Source organism: Sarcophilus harrisii, chromosome 4 (assembly GCF_902635505.1).
Source record: "Sarcophilus harrisii chromosome 4, mSarHar1.11, whole genome shotgun sequence".
NCBI lineage: Eukaryota > Metazoa > Chordata > Mammalia > Dasyuromorphia > Dasyuridae > Sarcophilus > Sarcophilus harrisii.
The window spans coordinates 410,977,583-410,999,899 of record NC_045429.1 but is presented as its reverse complement, the minus strand read 5'-3'; the positions used below and the strand labels follow the sequence as shown (position 1 = coordinate 410,999,899).

At 51.6% G+C, this 22,317-nt stretch overlaps 1 protein-coding gene across 4 annotated transcripts in view; it reads right to left on the bottom strand.

Moving 5' to 3' along the window:
- CELSR2 (cadherin EGF LAG seven-pass G-type receptor 2) overlaps nt 1-19,008 on the bottom strand; it is a 47,581-nt gene extending 28,573 nt beyond the window's left edge. For 3 of the 4 annotated variants that reach the window (XM_031967208.1, XM_031967210.1, XM_031967211.1), the window contains exons 1-2: nt 15,169-18,751; nt 3,059-3,706 (exon numbers count right to left, since the gene is read on the bottom strand). In XM_031967208.1, the coding sequence (XP_031823068.1) occupies nt 3,059-3,706; nt 15,169-18,493 (3,973 nt within the window). In that variant the 5' untranslated portion in view covers nt 18,494-18,751. Of the gene's footprint in view, nt 1-3,058; nt 3,707-15,168; nt 18,752-18,884 lie in introns of those variants that run through there. The other variant, XM_031967209.1, reaches the window with a different exon arrangement.
- Nucleotides 19,009-22,317: the final 3,309 nt, after the last annotated feature.

Genomic DNA, 22,317 nt, shown 5'->3' with positions numbered 1-22,317 from the left:
CTTCAGATACTTTGTTAAAAGTATGTAGAAGATGCTCTTAGTCTATTATTTTAGTTCCCCTTCCTATACCCCTCTAGAAGGAAAAAAAGATACTTGTGGAGTAACCTGGCTTTGATAAAGCCCTGCTGGCTTTGTGATCACTTCTGCCCCTTCTATATAGTAACTAACCAACACATTAATAATGCTTTCCAGAAGTTTGCTGGGAATTTGCCATGGCAATCCACCTAAAATGTGCAGTTTTTATTATTTTCCTTTTATTGGAAATCAGTCCACCTGTCCTCCATTTCTGCAGTCCCTCTCTCTTTTATTTTCCTCTCTAGGGTCACTTATAGTGACTCAACAGTTACAAATTCTAGGGTTTTCAGTATCCTAGGTTTCATATAATCAGCCCAGGAGTCCATCTTCCTCTTCAGGCAAAAGAGACAGCCCTGCTACTTTTCACTTCTAAGTCATCCTTGGGGTTCTCATTTTAGCCTGATTCCTGCTGCATTAAAATGCTAAAGAATTATCTCAGGGAAGTCCACCCCAGGAGGTGATGTGATAGGAGCATTCAACTCAATCAGAAGGACCTCCAGCTCCATGTAATAGAGGGGCTTCCCTGTGGACTGAGAAATTACCTTTGCAAACCAAACTAAAGAAAACCTAAATAAAACAAAAAAGCAGCCGGGGCAGCTGAAAAGGAAGGAAACCCCCTGCAGTGGTGCCTTCACTGTTCTCTTATCCTTCAGCAAAGGCTCCAGACCTTCAGAAACAATGTGGTCAAAGGGGGAAGCAGGAACACATGCTGCCTGCAGCAGAGGATGGCATCGCACCACTGTCCTGGCCCCATGATTACTGACCCTCCTGGCTTCCTCCAAGGTTTACACAAGAGGCTCCTGGGAAACTCCGAGCAGAGGACCCGTCTTGCTAGAATCCTTCCATAAGGCCTCTACTTCCTGTCCTCTAGCAGCCAGCTTTCACCTTCTACTCCAATAAGCACCAGCAGTCAGTCCTGTTACCTCTCCCCCACCACTCACCCCAGCCTGCTCACTCTTCTCCTTCCCCTGTCCCACCATCCTCAGCTTCTCTTGTCAACAAACTATAAAAATGTAAGCCCTTTGAACTCAAAGTAAACTGTGTTCTTTGGTATTTGTATCCTCGATGTTGAGCTCAACACCTAATACACATAAGCACTGAAAAGGTGCTCTTTTTCATTCCTTCCTCCCTCCCTTACCCTTCAACCTCGGCTCTAGACCTTTCACATGCTTCTCATTCACCTCAAAGAACTCACCTCACAGAGCTCACAGAAACCCAGCTTCCTTTTAAAGAGATGCCATCCTTTACAAGTTTCTGCAGTCCCGGCCGCCTGCTCACAAAAGTAAACCTACTTCCAGCTCCCCCTCCAGTCTCCCATCATGAAAAAATCTTTCCTCCTTTGAATTCCATTCCTTTCTTTCTCATTGCCCCTATCCATATTCTGTTGCCAGTACCTACCAACCTCCAGGACACTCTCCTTCCTTTCTCAGTGAGTTCAGTGCATAACCCCAGGCCTTCCTCTCTCCCCTTTCTCTCCCTTGTGCTTCCCTTATTAAGACCAACAACCTTTCAAACAGCCTCCCGGCTCCTCCACCTCCTCAGTTCTCATGACCTACATCTCCACTCCTCCTTGGTCCCCTACAGAAATAGTCACACCTTAGGCTTCTTCATCAGCCCTAACTCTTCCACCTCTGTGATCTTCAACTCAAATTCCCCTCTTTGATCCCTATCTTGGGTGCTTTCGCCTCTCCCTTACTCCACCTAAACCTGCTCTTCCATCTCTCCCTGACCTCCAACCTTTGCTCTTCGACCAATCCACATCCCGTTTCCTCCCTTCAGGCTGACCCTTACAGCAACGTTCCCTTTCCTTCCAAACTTCCCTCCATCCGGGGTACCCATGAGCAACCTCCCGGGCATCTCGTCTTGGGCTCTTCTCCCTTCTTCACGTTCAAATCCAATCATCTGCCAAGTCCTCGGCCCTCACTTCTGTTCCCTTCTGTCCACTCCCACAAAGTCACAACCCTCGATCCAGAACTTCGGACTCACTTGGACTTTTCTAACAGACACTCAATTGGGCTTCCCTCTTGCAGTCTATTGCTCTCCAAACCATCTTTCACAAAGGTGACCCAGCAATCTCCACAAAAGTCTCCAGTGACCCCTCAGAAAAAATTGCAATTCCTTAGCTTACGGGCTCGAAAATTAAACACTCTTAGCGGTAACCAATCTGGAAAGCTAGCGTCTCCCACACCCCAGGCCCGCGGGGCCCTTCTTCCTCGCCTCCGACTTCCAATATCTTTCTTTTCCTTCCAGGTTTCCTTGGCTGAGATGCCACTTCCCCCGTGAAGCCCTCCAAGATCCCTTCTCCTCGGTCGTCTCGCTCCTCCTCAAACATTCCCGGATCCTTGTGGGGATCTCCTTTGCCCCTGACCTTCTCTACCTGACCCCGCAGCTGCCTTTGCACACTCATATTCCTTCCCACCCCCTGCCACCTTCGGGGAATGGAAGCTCCGGGGGGCCTCTGGGTGCGCACCAGCTCTCATAGTGCCCGACAAGCAGCAGCCAGCGGATAATCACTGATCTGGCGAGTGCCGGCGGACGCATGGATTCATCTCCGGGAGGCTGGGTAAGCGGGATGCAAATCCCGGCCCCTCCTTCCCCAAGGGACGCTGGGACAAATGCAGGATCTTACTCCCGGCCCTGGGGCGAGCCCCGCCTGCCCCTCTCCCCATCAGCCAACGCTGCTCACCACTCAGCTCCTCTAGCATCCCCTTCCTCCCATTCTCGGGACTGCTGCTAAGGCCTTCTTCGCATCCACAGGACAGCACTTCTTCAGCATCTCTCCATCACCCCACCCCGCACCACTTACCAGCTCTGCCGTCCGCACTTTCCCATCAATGGGCGGGCCCTTCTACTCCCAAGATGTTTCCCGGCCTCCCCTCCCACCACTGGCGAGTTCCCTTCATTGACGGGCACCGCCCTCCACCAATAGTCGCTGTCTCCCGCGCCCCGCCTCCCTCCGGGCCCCTCCCCCGCGGGCGCTCACCGGTGAAGCCCTCGCGGCAGAGGCACGTGTAGCCGCCCTCGCGGCTGCGGCAGCGCCCGTGGGGCCCGCAGGGCCGCGAGTAGCAGAGGTCCACCTCGGTCTCGCAGTAGTCTCCGGTGAAGCCCGGCGGGCAGCGGCAGCGCAGGCCCCCGACCGGGTGGATGGGCCGGAAGAGCACCGAGGCGGAGGCGATGAAGGGCGCCGAGGAGTCGAAGCGCAGCACGGACACGCAGCGCATGTAGTTCTCGCAGGGCTCGCGCAGGCAGATGTTGTCGTCGAAGGGCAGCACGCGCTGCGCCGAGATGGCCGCCAGCAGGCTGCGGTTCAGGTAGAGGCGCTCCTGCAGGTCCTCGGAAGGCACGAAGGGCGGCCCGCCCGCGGGCCCCGGCGGCCGCCCCACCGACAGGCTCACGTTGAGGATGTGCGCGCCCGGCGCGTCCGAGTCCCGCTGCACGTTGAACACCACCACGTGGTCGGGGGGCGTGGCCAGCGTGGCGGCCACGCCGCGGATGAAGAGGCCCAGCAGCGGCGACAGGAAGCGCTCGGGAGACATGTCCAGCAGGCGCAGCGTGATGCTGTGCGTCAGCATCTCGTCCGTGATGATGGTGACCCGCAGCACGCACTGGGCGCTCACGCTGTGCGCGCCGTCTGCGGGGCAAGAGCGGGGGGACGGGTCAGGAGCCGAACGCCGGGGGCGGGGCCCAGGGAGCTCCGGGCCGAGCCAGGGTCCCACTCCCCGGCCCCTGGGGGCAGCGCGCACTCGGGCACAAGCAAGAGGTGCGCCCATCTACGGAGAAGGAAACCGGGGCCCGTGCCCGGGGCAGCCTACTTTTCATAGAGTGAATTCCTGGAAAGTTGAACCAACATTTCAGTTCTTATAAATCAAATCCTATTTTAGGCGGTTTTTTTTTTTTCCACTGGCTGCCCGCCATATTTGGCCCGCTCTCTCTCTCCTCCCCTAACTTCCTTCAAGATGTCAGGCAGCCCCTTCTGCGAACCTTCCCTCTGGGATTACCTTCCGTTATATATCGCACTTAACCTACACTGACCCAGGCGGTTTCATACTGTGCACTCTATTGGAAAGTGAGCCTCTCCCCCATTAAAATGGACTTTCCCCCCACCCCCATTAAAATGGACTTTCCCCCCTCCCCCATTAAAATGGACTTCCCCCACCCCATTAAAATGGACTTTCCCCTCCCCATTAAAATGGACTTTCCCCCTCCCATTAAAATGGACTTTCCCCACCCCATTAAATGGACTTTCCCCCACCCCCATTAAATGGACTTCCCCCCCCCCATTAAAATGGACTTTCCCCCCTCCCCCATTAAAATGGACTTCCCCACCCCCATTAAAATGGACTTTCCCCCCTCCCCCATTAAAATGGACTTTCCCCCCACCCCCATTAAAATGGACTTTCCCCCTCCCCCATTAAAATGGACTTCCCCCTCCCCCATTAAAATGGACTTCCCCCCCCCATTAAAATGGATTTTCCCCCCACCCCCATTAAAATGGACTTTCCCCTCCCCATTAAAATGGACTTCCCCACCCATTAAAATGGACTTTCCCCTCCCCATTAAAATGGACTTTCCCCCCCCCCCCATTAAAATGGACTTTCCCCCCCCCCATTAAAATGGACTTTCCCCCCTCCCCCATTAAAATGGACTTTCCCCCTCCCCCATTAAAATGGACTTTCCCCCCACCCCCATTAAAATGAGACTTTCCCCCACCCCCCATTAAAATGGACTTTCCCCCTCCCCATTAAAATGGACTTCCCCACCCCATTAAAATGGACTTTCCCCCTCCCCATTAAAATGGACTTTCCCCCACCCCATTAAAATGGACTTTCCCCCACCCCATTAAATGGACTTTCCCCTCCCCATTAAAATGGACTTCCCCCTCCCCCATTAAAATGGACTTTCCCCCACCCCATTAAAATGGACTTCCCCTCCCCATTAAAATGGACTTTCCCCCACCCCATTAAAATGATTTCCCCATTAAAAGTGACTTCCCCCTCCCTCATTAAAATGGATTTCCCCCCTCCCCCATTAAAAATGGGCTTCCCCCCCTCCCCCATTAGGATGGACTTCCCGCCCCTCCCCTATTAAAATGAAGTTTTCCCCCCCTCCCCCATTAGCCCTTTTAGAATAAGGGCTTCCCCCCTGTTAGAATGAAGCTTCCCATTCCCCGTGAATAAGCTCTTCCCTCCTACAGAATAACAAGTTCCCCCCATTGGATAGGAGCAATATCCCTCCCAAAATGGGGTTCCCTTCCCCCACCAAGTAGAATGTGGGCTTCCTGAGGTCAGGGACCATGTTTTTGTCTTGGAAGCCCCAGCCCCAGTGCTAGTCCTTTAAAAGCTCCTGGGCTAACTGGTTGACCTGTGCTGGAGGGAAGTAGGCTTCTTTAAAAGAATAAGACTTTTTCAAAAGTAAATTTTAACCTCCTGGGCACCTCTGCTCCCCCCTAATTTGCTTTTTCATGATCAACGCTCCTGGCCCAGGGTGCCGGACCGTTCTGTGTCGCTTTATTTGGTTCTGCTGTTATTTGTTTCATGGGAACTTTTTTTCATTACATAGAACTATTAGAATGAAGGCTTTCCTTTTTAAGAATGGGAGCTCCCCCCCCCCTCCATTAGAATGACGACTTCCCCATCTAGATTGGAGGTCTCCTCCCTCATTAGAATGGGAGCCAATAAATGGTTCTAATGCAAACAATGATTTTCAAAGTGTTTTAGGGATATTAGCTCTTTTTTGGGGAGGGTGGTCAATAGGCAAGAATTTATTAAGCATATTCTATGGGCTAAGGTTGCACCCGATCACATTTTACATGGGAAACGGGCTTAAGATTTTTTGTTTTTTGACTTCATTAAATTCACTATTAAAAAGACAAAGAAAAAAAAACCAAAGCATTAAACAGGCCTTTCCCAACTTTTTGGCTCAGGTACCATTAACTTCTCCCTTCCATTTCTTTTCTGATCCTCTAAACTTAAAAGTGTTCTCTCTATTAATACTTTTGGAACAGCCTCTATAAGTAAATGTTAGTAATTATTTATATGGCTAGGTGAATTCAACAGCAGAAGGAATTCCCCTAGAAAAAACCCCTCTGCCAATGCAGGTGAGCACCTACTAGAGATGCCTGGAATCCCCGTGATTAAATGCCTTGCCCAGAGTAAGAGCCAGTTCATATCAGGCATGGTACTTGGGCCTAGGACTTCCAGATGCAAGCTGCTGCACCACCATGCTATCTCCATTATTCCAAGAGACCTTTCTCACTTTAGAAAACCCCACTGAGAAAACTCTTGATGTATGACAAAGCTAAGTGGTTGGAGTCTTACTATGTTTCTTTTAAGAAGCCTGCTTTCCTGGTGCACTTAAAATGTGATCTGATTCAATTTATAAAAACTCCTGCATCTGCCCAACTTTTCAGGAATTCACTTGTTATATAAAAGGAAAGAAGCAGCTGCATAGCTAGCTATCTGTAGGACAGACTTTTTCTGTCTCTTGTAATCTGTCTCATTTTGTGTATGTGTGCTGTGTCTCTCTCAGAAGGCTGGGCCCATCCATCCCCTCCTGCCTCTGTATGTTAAGTAGTCCCAGAAAAGAGAGCTGAGTCCAGATTAAAAGAGATCCCAGCCTCTCCTCAATATCATCTTCATGTCCTCCACCCCCAACCCAGCCTATGGAGGCAGGAGAATTGGATGGAACAATGGTGGGCTGCAGCTTTGGGGGTAGGAGTTTCCCCCCAGTTCCTTAACTCCTCCCTCTTCCCTAGCCCCTCCAGCTGCCTGGAAGCAGGACCTCCATCCCCATGGCAACTGTCCCAACACAAAGCATTCCTCCCGCCCAGCTCCCTGTGTCCTCAGGGAGCCTAGCTAGGCCCAGGCTGCTCCAGCCCCACCCCAGGGAATCTCCTTAGCTGGGTGGGGAAATGATCCCACCCTTCTCTCTCTCCCTCACTCTGTCTTCTCACTCTGTCTGTCTTTCTCGCCATCTCCGTCTCTCTGTCCTCTCTCTTTCTCTCTGTCTCTGTCTCCCTCCCTCCCTTCTTCTCTCTGTTTCTCTTTCTGTCTCCCTCTCTCTCATTCTGTCTTCTCTCTATTTCTTTCTTCCTTTCTCTCCCCCTCCTTCTCTCACGAACACACACACACACACACACACACACACACACACACACACACACACTAGCTCAGAATGGGAGGGAAGAGGCCAGATATTAGGTGGGATAGTATTTGGCACAAAAGGATTCTAGGATGAACCTTTGCCAACCCTCGAGAAATCTTTGCAAAAGGCTTCTCTAATTGCTCTTCACACAGACAGAGGCACAGATTCAGATACAGACGGACACTGTGCGTTGAAGCATTTAAATATATTACATAATTACACCTACTTATGACCATAAATACACACATGCTTAACCACACATATTCTCATGACATAACTAACGTACACACACACACACCAGTGTATATGTATTCAGAAATACAATTCACACACCTAATTACATATTAGAAATAGGTCAATGACCTAGAAAATAAGAAAAAGCTTCTTCTAGGTACTTACTCCTAACCACGTCTGAGAGGAGAGAGAGCAGCAGAGAGGCAGAGAGTGACAGAAAAAGAGACAAAGGGGAAAGAGAGAGAGGGGGGAGAGAACTAGCTTTGGAGAGCCAGGAAAAATTGGCTTCGGGTCCCACCTTTGTTACATTGAGTAAATCATTTTATCTGTAAGTATTCTAGACAACTCTCTTAAGATTTTGAATTGCAGAGGAGGTATCAAGGTATCCATTAGTAAGAGTTTCTTTGCCCAGATGCTTCCTATGCCCCTCAAGTCACAGATCTAGTCCCTATCCCTAAAACAGTGCTTCCCCTTCCCCATTTCTGCCTGTTGACAATCTACATTCCCCCCCATTTTTCAATTCCTAACTCAAATGTCATCCCTTCCATGAAGACTTCTCTGATTCCCCAGTATGTGTTGAACCTCTATTTCATCCCTCTCTGACCCTCCTACCTCTGGAAGTTAAAAAAAAAAAAAAAAAGTTGGAGCCGAGGAATCTAGAACTTAATGGGCCTAAATTCAAATCCTATTTCTGACTCCTGTATGATTGTGAGCCAGTCTCTCATAAAAACTTTAGAATCTATTGCATGACATGGGAGACCCTGGCCCGGGCCTGCCCAGAATGGCGTGCCCTCATCAGAGAAGGGCTGTGCTCTATGAGCGAAGCAGGAGTGAGCTCTGAAGAAACACAAAATGCACAAAGTTAGAGAAGCCCCCCAAATGTCCCTAGGGACTATTTGTGTCCAACCTGCGGCAGAGCGTCCTGAGCTCATACTAGTCTGATCAAGCATAGTTGGACTCTCTAACTTGCCCCTAACATAGTGATGTCATTTTGGTCATTTTCCAAAATGAAGGACAACAACCAAACAACTTCTCTTATTCAAGCCTCAGTTTCCCCATTGGTAAAATGGGGCAAATTATCCTTCTAGTACCTATTTCTTGGGTTTATTATGAGATTTAGATGAGGTTTTTTTTTTTATGGAAAGTGATTTGCAAACTTCAAAAGCTCGATGTAAATGGCAGTTATTAGCATTATGCATTTCTTATGTACAATGATACACATGGTATACATTTGTATATGCATTTTTGTAGGTTGTGAGCTCCACAAAGGCCAGGCCCAATCTGTTTCTCATTCTCCACCACTGTCTCCTGAGTATAATAGGTTCTGGACACAATTTAGAAAGACCCAAAGACAATTAGATAGATCCAGAGGAGGCCAGCCAGGATGGTGTAAGCTATGATGTAGAAGCTACATTTGAATTCTGGCTTTGCTACTTACCACCTGTCTGACAAGTTTTAGTTTCCCAATCTGTAAAAATGGCACCTAGGCAGCTAGGTGGGAAAGTGGTGAGAGTGCTAGTTCTGGAATCTAAACTGGCATCAGACACTTACCAACTGTGACCTGGCCATGTGTCACTTGAACTCTGTTTACCTCAGTTTCTTCATCTAGAACATGAGGGTAATAATAGCAACTTCACCTTGCAATGTTGCTGTGAGGATCAAGTGAGAAAACTATAGAGAGCTTAGGTGCCTGGAACATATATAAATGTTATCTATTTACTAGTATTATTAAAATGAAGATGCTGGACTAGCTGATCCCTTTAGGTCTAGGAAGGATTAAAGGGATGGCAGCTGCTACAGACTTATGCTCCTGTAAAGGAGTAGCCCTGACTTTCAACATGAAGTACTTCACCAAACACTCAGGAGAGTGTGACATGCAAAAACAAGTGACTGAGATCGGAGAGGAAAAGCTGTCCTGGGTGATCTCCAGCAGCAGTCTCACTGGAATCTGCCTGGGACATTGATTTACCAAGCAGCAATTAAGCATCTTCTTCGTGCTGGATACAAGATGAGGTATGTTACTTAGATAAGATATGAGCTCGGTCACGGAGCTAGCAAAATCACAATTACATTGAACTCTAACATACATTATTACATAATATGTGCTTCAAAGAGGCTATAAGCAAAATGGCGAATGAGGTCCAAGGGAGTTTTAATCTCCTGATACCAAATCCTGATAGATTTCATGGAAGAGGGGGCATAGGATTGTGAGAGAGGGGAGAGAAGTGGGAGAAGGAAAGGAAATAACAAATAGAGGTAACCATCCAGATCTAGGATGTACCAATTTAAATGTGTACTCATTCGTATCTTACCCTAGGACCCAAACACGTCTTGCTTGGCTTTTTGTATAAAATTCAGGAGTTAAAAACGACAATCTCTAAACATCCTTTCTAGTCTTAAGTGTGAGAATCTTTACACTGAGCTAGAGGCCTCACTATAGGTCCTCACTCCCAGTAATTAGCCCAAATGAACTTGATTCTCTAGCTAAGCAAACCTTGTACCGTCACCCTTCCACCACTACCCCCACTCCCAAAAGATAAAATACTAGGTCTGGAATTAAAGCCTCTGCTACTAATTACCCATGTGAATATGGACAGGTCATTCTCATTCTCTGGATCTCTCTTTCCTCATCTATCTGGATGAAATGACTTCTAAGGGCCTTTTCAGTTCTGAATCTATGATCCTAGGACCTCCCAGCCTCTAAATACTCCACTTTCCCTGACCTGACATGCCTTCTTCCCTTTCCTTTACTCTATATCAATCTATAAACTTGCCATTGTCTTAAACCCTGCTCTAAATTCACCACCCCCAGGAAAGTCAGTTTAACCCCCTCTGGCTCTGCAATCCTCCATTAAACAGCAATAAGATCCTTGCACATAAGGGATAGAGAATCAAAAGATTCACACTCAAACTCCATGAACTTGATACTGTCAAAGCTTATAAAGGCTCGTTCAATTGAATTATTATTAATAATAGCTCTTATATTTCTATACCACTTCTTTGATTGTGAAACATTTTCTTTATGACAATCCAATGCAATGATAACTCACATTTACACAACACTTTAAGCTTAATATATACTTTCCTTACCACAACCCTGAGGTAGGAAATGTATAACCCCTACAAATGAGGAAACTGAGGTTCAGTAAGTCAAGAGATTTATTTGCCCAAAGTGGCAGTGTTAAATTCAGAACCTGAACATTTGATTCCCCTGATTTTAAGTCCAATATTTTTCCACTATAGAGTCTGAAATCAGCCAGTTAGTAATATTTCTTAAACATTTACTATATGCCATGAACTGTGTGATGTGCTGGGAAGAAAAAAGGAAGGAAGGAAGAACAGAAGAAAGGGAGGAAAAAAGGACGGAGAGAAAGAAATAAGCATTTATATAGTGCCCATTATATATCCAGATACTCTGCTAAGAACTTTTCAAATAATATCTCATTCTATCTTCACAACAACCCTGGGAAATAGGAACTATTATTATCTCCACTTTACATTTGAGGAAACTGAGGCAGAGATTAAGTGACTTGTCCAGTAGTTAGTAAGTGTCAGATTTGAGCTGTCTTCCTGACCTCAGACAGGCTTCTATCCTCTTTGACACAAATTAAGGCAAGAATTTTGAGGAACTCACATTTTTATGGAGTAGCCAATGCACACAAAATGTGCATTCAAGATATAAACAGTGAAAACGGAAGATAATCTCATTAGGCACTGACAGTAGGGGGACTCAATTATTTCTACTTGTTTTCATATCACTTGGGCATTTATTGGATGTTTTTTCCTTTAGATTAAGAACCCTTTAAACAAAAGGACGTTTTCTCCTTCCTTATTACCTCCACACAGAATCCAACTTTCAGCTGAACACACAAAATAACCAAGATTTTTTAAAAAGTGATTGTTCACATGATGCACAATTGAAAGAGTAGACCTGTATTAACACTCAGCTCTAGGGATCAATGTGTCTCCATGTCTCCCCTGTGACCCAACTGGTCAGATTTACCCACTCCAGGGAGGGAATCTAAGGGCTACGCTCCTGTCCTCCCTCCCATCCCATCCTGGGCATCTGCGTCTCTCTGTCTCCTTATTTCTAGTCTGTCCCCTTCTCCCCTGCTCTACCCTGTTGCTTCCCATCTGGTCTCCCATTTGCAGCCACCTGCCCCACTCCATTCTCTTTTCTCCTCCCCTTCCTCAGCTGCCACCCCATCCTCTTATCCTCCCCACTTAGGCACCAGAGAAGTGCAATTGTGTGAGCAAAAACTGACCAGTAAAAGAGGGCAGTCTGAGTTTGAGCTGTCAGGGAATTGGGGAGAAGAGAGAATTAGGATAGAAAGTAGTTCACTCCTTTATCCACCTACCCACCCTCAAGACTGGATGGGAGAAGGCTATGGGTAGGATCAGGGCACCCAGAAAACACCAGCAGCACTCAGTGCCCCAGCCCTCCATGTAATCCCTTATTACTCTGAGATGACCCCAGGGCAATAGTGATCACGGTAACTACTCCAGTCCTAAACTGCCCTCCCAGATATTGGGAACATAACCCAGTCCAGAAGTGTTCGCCTTCAAGGAAGAAGTGGATCAGGAGCACTAAATAGGAAGCACATCTAAGTCTGAATTGAGGACAGGAGAGACAGAGAGATAGAAGGAGAAAGAAGAAGAAAAAGAGGGAGAGAGACAGATACAGAGAGACAAAGAGAAATCAGAAAGAGAGGGACAGAGAGAAATCAGAGAAAGAGAGGGAGGGAGGCGGGGCAGAGAGAAAGACATCGATCAGACTAAAGGAAGATCGTTAGGACTGAATTTGGGGCCATATCAGCTCTGGGGAAAATGAAAGGGAGGGAGAAAGACAAAGAGAGACTGAAAAGCAGAAGTAGGGATCTAGATAGAGAGACAAAGAGACACATGGAAAGAAACAAAGAGACATGAGAAGAGAGACCTGGGTATGTAGAAGAGAAAAGAAACAGAGAAAGGGAGCTAGTGATGGAAAAAGAGATAAACGAGATTCAAACAGAATGAGACAAAAAGGAGAGAGATACACAGCCTAGGAGGGTGAGGGGGGAAGGGAGGAGAGGAAAGCAATATGGGCCAGAGAATGAAAGAAGGGACAAAGAATGGGGGAAGAGAGACAAAGGTCTAGGGGCAGCAACGGACTTCCCCCTCCTCAGCCTAATGCTTAACTTTGGGGTTGCCATGGTGACTGCCTCCAAGGGTCAGAGCCTGGGGGAGAGGGTGGGGTTCTGAATCTGGGGGAGGGGCAGGGGTGGGACCATGAGGCGCCTCGGCCTTCCTTCCCTATTTAATTCTCCGAGAGCCGGGGCATCCCAAGGGCATGAAAGACTGGGAAAGACTGTGCCCTGGCAGGGGATAAAAGAACTGGAAGTACCCTTCCAGAACTTCCGTCTCCTTTTCCACCCCAGTGCCCCAGCCTCATTGTGCTCCTGCTCCAAGGGAAGATCCCCAGTCCTCACCCTAGCTCTTCCATACTTCCAGAACCCAGGGACTAGACTCAGGAACGGACAGGATCCCTACCGACTCTTCATCTATCTACCAACACCAGCATTCAGAACCCTTGCCCCATAAAGAGCTTAGCTCCATACCTACAGTGCAGAGGTTCTTAACCCTTTTTGGTGTCATGGACCCCTTTGGAGTCTATTAAAACTCATGAACTCAATGCTTTTAACTTCACAAAATAAAACATGGCATTACAAAAGAAACCAATTCTATTGAAATATAGTTGTCAAAATGTTTTTAAATATCAGATTCTATGTTAAGAGCATTTCTTTTTGAAGAGGAAAAACTGAAGAAACAAGCAGGGCAGGGGTTCCCAAGTCACTCAACTTCCATGGGACTTAATTTCCTTACCTACAGAATGGGGATATGGTACAAGAAGTTCTCTAATAGTCTTTCCAACTCTACACTCTATGATTCTCTAAGATCCTACTCCCAGCTATGCCCTAAGCAGTATAAAGTTCCCTGGCGAAAACTTTGGGGGTTTTGCCCCCTCCCCTGGACAATCTCATGGGTGGGGAAGGTGGAAGCCCAATTTTCACCTTCCTTTGGGCTTCTGGTAAGACCCCACATGTGTCTACAACCCAACATGGATAAGCAGATGGTCTGCCTCTTCCGTCCCTAGCTGTTACTGCCAAATGATTTCTTTGCAGACCTCCTCCTACCCTAGACTGAAATCTCTCATTAAAGTCTCATCTGTTCCCCATCTTGGGGTGTGTGTGGGGGGGAAATCTCAGTTATTCAGCTTCAAGATTCATCTCCCCACCAAACCCAGCTATGCTAAACAAGAAGATATTATCTGGCAGAAAGGGGTACATGCCCTCCATTCTGCCCCCAGGGGAGTTTGCAGGCCGTACTGCTCTGCCGGGCACCAGGAATGCTTGGGTCCTGGCCAGACTTTCTCTTTCTCTCTGTGTCTCTCAGTACTCTCTCCCTGTCTCTCCCTCTCCCTCTGTCTCTGTCTCATTTTCTGTCTCTCTGCGTTTCTCTGTGTCTGTCTCTTGTCTTTACATACACATAACCCCTAAAAGGTAGGGAAGAGGTAGAATGTTCTGGGGATCCTTTCTTCCACATACTGGAAGTCCCCTGTCCATCCTGGACCCCTAAACTCACATTCCTTTGACCTGGGGAGTAGGGATGGATCTGTGGGAATCCAACTTTCAGCTGGAAAAAATTTGGTTCCCCTAGGATCAGTGTGTGGTGTGTGTGGGGGGTATACAGGCTCAAAGAATCCAGGGGGCCCCAGCCAGTGCCTACCTACTTTGCATCCCCTGCCCCACCAGGACCCCAAACCTCAGCCTGTGACAGTGGGGCTTGTTTGGACAGAGACAATGAGCTCTAGGCTCACTTCCTGCAGTGAGCTCTGGGGGGGGGGGGGGGGGGGGGGGGGGGGGAGGGTAGCAGCCCCAGCTCTTTCAGCCTAGAGGGGAAAGAATGTACTAGACAAAGTCCCCGTCAGTCTCCTGCTCAGCCTAGAAGGAGAGGGGGCCAGAAGGGGCTGGACTCTGGGGTCCTGACCTTACTATGTGCCCCCTCCCCCTCCACATACACAGACCAGCTTTGGCCCTTGTTGCTGGATGAGATCACAGAAACCTCATGGGGTAGGGGCCTGTGGGAGATGGCCAAAGTGTAGGGGTATGTGTGGGAAGAAAACCTGGATCTTCTCTCAGAGAGACTGGGTAGAAGGGGCAATTAAAACTTAAACCTGCCTTCATCTCTCCACCTCAACTCACTGGCCCACTGGAATCTCCTTCACCAGAGAATTTTCAGTTTCTTGGCAGCTGTGCCCAAGGCTAAAAAGCTAAACCCTACCCCCCTCCCCATCACAGAGTAGGGAGGGAAGAAGGGAGGCAGAGGCATCCAACTGCAACGGACCAACCCAAGCTGTGGGGCGGGAGGCGGAAAGAGTATGAGGAGCTAGGATTCCATGGGCTGTTTTCCCAGGCCAGTCACTCCTTGCCTTACCTCGGCCCCAGTGACACCCAGGACAAACCCTCCCTCTGCTTCCAGAGGGGCGATCTGCCAGCCTCCCCCTGCCTCAGCCCAGCACTGCCTCATTGCCTCCCCAGTCTCCTCCTCCATAACCCTGGCAGCAGACTCCTCCCCTTACCCCACAGCCAGCCCCCAAAGTCTCCTGAGACTCCCTCACAGCCCCTCCCACGCTGGGGGACCACCCAGCCCTTCCCCCCACATCCACCCGAGTCTTACCTGTCACCGACACACTCATGATGGCCTCCAGAGGTCGGTTGTTGTCCAGGGCCTTGCTCAGCCTCAGTTCCCCCGTGGAGGTGTTGAGCAGCACCAGACTGAGCTCGTTCCCCCGTTCAAAGCTGTAGCTCAGTGTGTCGGAGACATCGGGGTCGTGGGCTGGCACCCGGCCAATGGCACCCCCAGGAAAGCTGCTGGAGCGGTTGGTGACATAGTTGTTGAAGAGGATCTCAAAGTTCCCCAGCACAGGCGGGTTATCGTTGCGGTCAAGGAGGCGGACGTGGACAGTCGCCCGGCTCACCAGGGGGGCTGAGGTGGCCTGGATCACGAGGACGTACTCCGCCCGCGTCTCGTAGTCCAGGTCCACCAAGGCGGTGAGCTCCCCAGAAAAGATATCGAGCTGGAAAACCTCCGGGATGTTGCCCTCCACGATCTGGTACATGATCTGGGCATTGGTGCCCTCGTCCGGGTCTGTGGCTGTGACTCGAGCCACCGCCAGGCCAATGGGGCTGTTCTCTTCCACAAACACGTCGAATTCGTCTTGTTCAAAGACGGGCGGATTATCGTTCACATCCAGGACGGTCACCATCACCTCCACCGGGGTCCGAGCTGGGGGCACTCCCTTGTCCACCGCAAATGCCCGGAGGACATACTGGGCCACGTTCTCCCGGTCTAACCTCCTCAATGTGCGCACGATGCCTGACGTGGACTCGACAATGAAGTCGCCGTCGCCATCGTCCCCACCTTGGAAGGTATAGAAAACCCTGCCGTTTAATCCCGAATCACGGTCCGTGGCAGAAATCTGGAGGACACTCGTGAAGGGGGGCACATCCTCATAGATGCTGCCTTGATAGGACTCTCTCAGAAACTGAGGGGCGTTGTCGTTGACATCGTTGACGAGGATTTCCAGATAAGTGGTGTCCGACTTCTGGGGGATGCCGTTGTCCCGGGCGGTGATGGCCAGAGTGTAGGAGACCTGGTCCTCATAGTCCAGCTCCGCCTGCGTGGTGACTGCGCCCGTGTCGCCATCGATGCGAAACTGGGGGATGCTGTCCTCCATGAAGTAGGTGATGCGGGCGTTCTCCCCTGTGTCCTCATCCGTGGCACTGATCAGGACCACGGTGGTGCCCGCCGGCTTGTCCTCATTGACGTTGACGGTGTAGTGGGAGCTCTGGAAGACAGGGCGGTGAGTGTTGGCATCCGTGACGTTGACCACAACCTGGGCTGTGTCCTGGCGGGTGCCATCCGAGGCTGTGACCGCCAGCACGTACTGCCGCTCCAGCTTGTAGTCCAGGGGCAGCGCCAGCGAGATCAGCCCCCCCCCACTCTGGCTGGTGATGGAGAACCGGTTGCGGGTGTTGCCGCTGGCGATCTGGTAAGTGATGACGCTGTGAGCGTCCCGGTCCACGGCCGAGACCGTCACCACGCTGGTGCCCACGGCCGCGTCCTCGTTCAGGCGTACCGCGTACTCCGGCTGGGTGAAGGTCGGGTTGTTGTCGTTGACGTCGAGGATGGTCACACTGACGCTGGCGGAGGCTGTCAGTGGGGGGGTGCCGTGGTCCCTTGCCTCCACCCCAAAGCTGTAGAAGTCTACCTCCTCCCGGTCCAGCTCGGCAGCCACAGAGATCCAGCCCGTCCCATTATTGATGGTGAAGGGGAAGTCGGGCCCGACGCCGGCCAGGCGGTACTCGAGGCGGGCGTTGTCCCCTGCATCAGCATCGATGGCCTGGATGTGGAGGACCAGATACCCCAGGGGGACGCTCTCGAGGACGGTGGCCTGGAAGGGGGTACTGACAAATATGGGGGCATTGTCATTGATGTCGAGCACCTGCACCGTCACCAGGCCCGAGACGTTGGAGAGTGGAGGACGGCCCCCGTCCTGGGCCCGAATGCGGAGGGTGTATTCCTTGGCTGTCTCATAGTCAAGGGGGCTCACAACGTCCAGGGCCCCTGTCTGAGCGTCCAAGTAAAACTGGCCGCGGGCATTGCCACTCATGATGCTGTAGTGGACCAGGGCGTTGCTGCCTTTGTCGCGGTCCGTGGCCGTGACCCGGAGCACGGGGGCACCGGGAGTCACGTCCTCCCTCACCTGGACCACGTAGCGCTTCTCACTGAACTGGGGAGCGTTGTCATTGTCATCCTCCACAGACAGACACACGGTGGCCGTGGCGCTCCGGGGACCGGGATCTCGGCCCTGGTCACTCGCCTCCACAGTCAGCTGGTACGACTCTACAGCCTCTCGATCCACAGGGCCCCGGGTGCGAATCACACCAGAACGGGGATCGATCTCAAAGACCTCAGGGGGAGGTCCGCCGGGACCCTCCACCAGTCGATAGAGGATGTTGGCGTTGGGAGGGGCGTCACCGTCTGTGGCTCGAACCGTCAGGACCTCATAGCCCACTTCCAGGTTCTCCCTCAAACTCTCCTTGTACTCAGACTGTTCAAAAACAGGGTTATGGTCATTGGTGTCAGTCACCGTGATGGTCAGGGTGGCCAGGGCACTTCGCCGAGGGGTCCCATGGTCCTGGGCAGTCACCCTAAAGACATGGGTACTCTTGGTTTCCCGGTCCAGCTCCTCGGCAGTAGTCACGGCTCCGGTGACCGGGTCCAAGGAGAAGAACTGGTTGGATCTGCTGTCAAAGAGGGCATCCATGGTATACTCCAGCCGGCCCGCCTCACCCTCGTCGGGGTCCACAGCCCTCAGGGAAGCCACCGGCGTGCCCACTGGCTGGTTCTCGGGCACCGTGGCCTGATAGACAGGTGACTGGAATTGGGGGGCTGTGTTCACATTGCGTTTCCTGCGACTTCCTGGGAGATCCCCAGCCAGCCACTTCTCGACCCAGTGCCCCTGGGTCCATGCCAGCCTGCAGAGTTGGCACTGCAGCCGAGGTACCTGGACGCACCGATGCCCTGGCGGCAGGGTGAGCTTGCCCTGTGGGGAGATGTGGCCTCGGGCGCCCAGCAGGCGGCAGCTCCAGGGGCAGCCTCCGGGGGCCGGTGGCAGGGGAATATGGGCCCCAGGCTCCGGGCACCAGGCCCTCCCGCTTCTGAACCTATCCAGGGGCACCAGGCGGCCGGTCAGCTCGGGCCCCCCGGCGCGGCAGCGGCTGGTGTGCAGCCAGTGGCCCTCGGTCCCGGCCGGGCAGAACCAGCGCTGGGGAGCGCAGGGGGCCGGAGAGCTCGGCTCCAGGGCTTCCAGGGCACGGCAGGGCGAGGGGGCCAGGACGAAGCTCCCCGGGCCCAGCTGGAGCAGCAGCAGCAGGAGCAGCGGCGGCAGCTGCGGCGGCGGCAGCGGGAGTGGGGCGCGGGCGGCCCGGCCCCGCATCTCTCCCTCCTCCCGGCCGGGTCAGCGGCGGCGGCGGCTCCTCCTCCGGCTGCTCCCGGCCCCGCCGCGCCGCATGCCCGGGCCGGGGGCACCTGATTCCCGGGACCTTCCCTAGCGCGCGCCCTCCGGGGCCCCGGCCTCGCGCAGCTCCTGCGCCTACAGTTTCTCGCTCACCTCTGGCCTGATCCTTCCTCTGCGGCTCCTGGATCCCTGCAACCGCTCAGAATCCTTCCTGCGCCCCTCGTCCCCCCCCCACCCCCAGACCCACCTCCGAGCCCCGGCGGGGGCTCCCGGTCCGCCCCCGAGCTCCCCCTGCTCTCCCAGACCCCGCTCCGTCCTAGAGCTTTGCCCCCGCGCCCCCGAAACTCCCACCTGCGTCCCCGGCTCTCACCTGCGCCTCCGGGGTCCTCCCTCGGGGGTCCCGATCCCCGCGCCCTGGATCCTCGGGTCTCCCTACGGAGCCCCCACAGCGCCCGCAGCCCGGGATCGGTCCCAGCGCCCCCCCTCCGCCTTCCCCCTCCCCCTCCAGATCCTGCCCAGGGCGGCTACATCTCCCACCTGCGCCTCCAGATCGCCCCCCGGGCCGCGGGGTCTCCTTCCCTAGAGCCCGGGCAGCGGCTCCAAGACCCCCCCGGCCTCCCCGCGCCCCCGGCCGGCTCTCCCTTCGGCCCCGAGCCCCCAGCGCCCGCCTCGCCTCCCCGGCGGTGAGCTCTGCAGAGCAGCCGCGGCTGCGGGCGGCTCATTACCATAGACCTGCTCCTCTCCTCTGCGACTCTTAAAGCGGCGACGCCAGGCCCGAGCGGGCTAAAGTGGGCCCTCCCCCAGCGCGATCTCCCGGCCCCCTCCCCCGCCCCTCCGGCAGCTCCCCCGGGCCCCGCCGGGCCCCGAAGATCCCGACGCCTGCACCCTCACGCCCAGCTCCCCTGAGCGTTTCCTTTGTCCGGGCCACCTTGTCGGGCTCCCAGAGAAGCTAGGGAGACGCTAACAAAGAGGCAAGGCCCAGGGCTAAGGAGAATAACCGGCGTGGCACGGCCCGAAATTCGAAAAGAGCTTTTGGGAAATCTTTTACAATTTCAAAACCCTCCCCAACTTAGCCCTGGTGCTGGCGCGGTCGCCCTCCGGCACGCGGGGGACCGCGTTTGCTTCTGAGCCACCCTCTGGGGGGCTTCCTGCTCTCCACAGGTCAGAAGCCCCCTGCCCCGGGGGTCGCGGACTCCACTGAAGAAACGCCACCCCCACCCCCAGGAGGGGCCACTCTCCTCTCCGGGGAGAGGACCTACAGCAGCCCCGGAATCCGACCAAGGCTCCCGACCCCGCAGTCGGGCAAACGGACCAGAAAAAAGGAGAGCCGGGTTCTAATCCCGCCCCCACCACTAACCTGCAGGGGGGTCGTGGGCTGGTCAATTCGTAGTCGAACCCCTTCCCTCTCGTAAGTGCGATGATTCCGAGCCCCGGCTCTAATGGGCTGTGTGACTTTGGGCAAAAAAGTCGCTTTCCCTCTCTGGAACTTAGCTTACACCTGTCAGATTAAGGAGTGGCCCTGTGACTTCCCTGACTTAGAAAAATTCCCAGAGACTAAAGGCCGACCCCTTTTCTGCAACTTGTGCTCTCAGGGGACCAGACCATTGACATGGGTGAAGGGATTTGGCCAGTCAGCCAGCACAGGTCAGGGGCAGCACTAGCGTTTCACAGATTGTTCTTGAACTCAGATCTTCCGATTCTGGGACCAGCGCAATATCCGGACCATCTCTGTGAAGAAAGATGAAAGCCCCCAAAATTGCATAGAAGTGTGCAGTTGCTAAAACCTTGAATTCTAGAGCTGAAAGAGATCAATTAGCTCAGCCTTCTTTTCATAGAAAAGGAAACAGGCCTCCTGGAGTTAGCTTGCTCAAGATCACCCCATTTGTTAGGGTTCTGGATTCCCAGTCTGGGGCTCTTTCCATCTGCCTTTGTTAGACTACCTTAAGAAACATGCTTAGTTTTCTAGTTGAGTCCAGAGCAGTCCTCTCTACTGCACATGTACAACCTATATCTAATTGCTTGCCTTCCCAATGGGGGACAGAGAGAATTTGGAACGTGAATTTAAAAAAAAAAAAAGTTAAATGTAATTAGGAAAAAATATTTTTTTGGGAAAAAAAAATAGCTCTCTATCTGGAAGCATAGGGGTGGACCAAAAAGTGCAGAATCACAGAACTTATGAGCTAGACAGGTTGTTAAAGATCAACCATCTAATCGTATCCCTCATTTTTTTTTCTTCATTGGGAAACTGAGGTCTAGAGAGTGATTTGCCCAAACTCATATTGCTTAAAGCCATCCTTCCTTCCAGTCTAGGGCTTTCCCAATACAACAGGATCCTGCCCCAGTTTGGTTCTTTTAGTTCTGTGATTTGGAGAGATTTGGGGGCTGCATGGGCACTCTGCCCCTCACCTAATAGCCATATGTGTTATAGAGAAAGCTAGGAAATTATACCATCTGTTAATTATCCCTTGAATGGAGGTTGGGTAATTAAGACTTTCTTTTTCAACAAGGTCCCAACCAACCACATGGTAGAACTGTGGCTCTCGATTTATTTTTCTCCCTTTGAGTCTAAAAATAAGCTGCCTGGGTGGGAGAGAACAGAAACCCAGAGGAAATCGTGGGGCTGAGAGAATGATAGGCCTGGCTCCTGGCCATAGAATATGGTTTCAGAGTTTATGTGTGAGTGAGGAGGGTTGGTACTCAGGTAGAGATGGGCCTCTGCCCTGGCTGGAGGGAGATTGGGAGAAAGGAGAAAAGAAGGTAAGAGGAAGAAGAGGCAAGAGTGAGTCATCTTCCTGAAAGGGATGCTAGGGAGTAGACAAGCAGGCACCTTTGGCCTTGGAGAGACAGAGTTGGGACTCCTCTTCAGCTCCAGGGAGTGACCCCTCCCTTTCTCTCTTCTCCTGATCTCGAAGCACGTTCTGAAAACAGTTATTAATACCCTACTCCCTGGAGCTTCAGAGACAGGTCGAGCAGCTCATCCTGCGCTCCAGGCTGAGTCAACTGCCTCTCCCTAGTGCCACCCCATTCTTCTCTCCTCCCATTCCTCAGAATCCCAATCCAAGAACACTTCCCTGTCTTGGGAAGTTACCTAAAGTCTCCATCCAGTTGCAAATTCTGACTTTTTCCTTCTTCTCCTCTTCCTTGCTCCTCCCCTTGAGGGAAAAACTACTTCTATGAAGCTCAAATAACACTCTTCCCTTTCCCTGATGATTAAAGTGAGAGAAAGGAGAAAGGGGTAAGAGAGGCAGCCTCAGATAATTATAATCATAGTCCCCACAATCAAGATTTTACTGAGAAAAAAAAAGACTGTAGATAAATTGAGAACCTATTGATTGGAGAACAGCAAATTGTGACAAGTGATAGTAATAAAATATTTCTGTGTTTTCAACTATAGAATACAGAAAAATTTGGAAAGATTTCTATGAACAGATACAAATTGAAGGAAGCAGAACCAGGGGATAATTTACACAATGACTGAATAATGTAAAGGAAAATAATATAATTGAAAGCCACCAAAAAGATCAATCTTGACTTCAGAGGGCTCACTGCAAGCTGTTTCCTTCAGACATGGCCAAATGTTGATTTATTTTATTTATCAACTTAATTACAAGGAAATAAAAGTTTTTATGGGTATAGAGAGGAAGAAGGAGGGGTGTTCATTGTAAATACTGACTATGGGGGGAGGTATTAATAAACCATTTTTAAAGACATTTTTTTAACTGGGAACATATTGTATGAATAGCCCTGTGCTACATTTTCCTACAACTTCCTATTGTTTCAAATTATTTTGCATTTATTTTCTA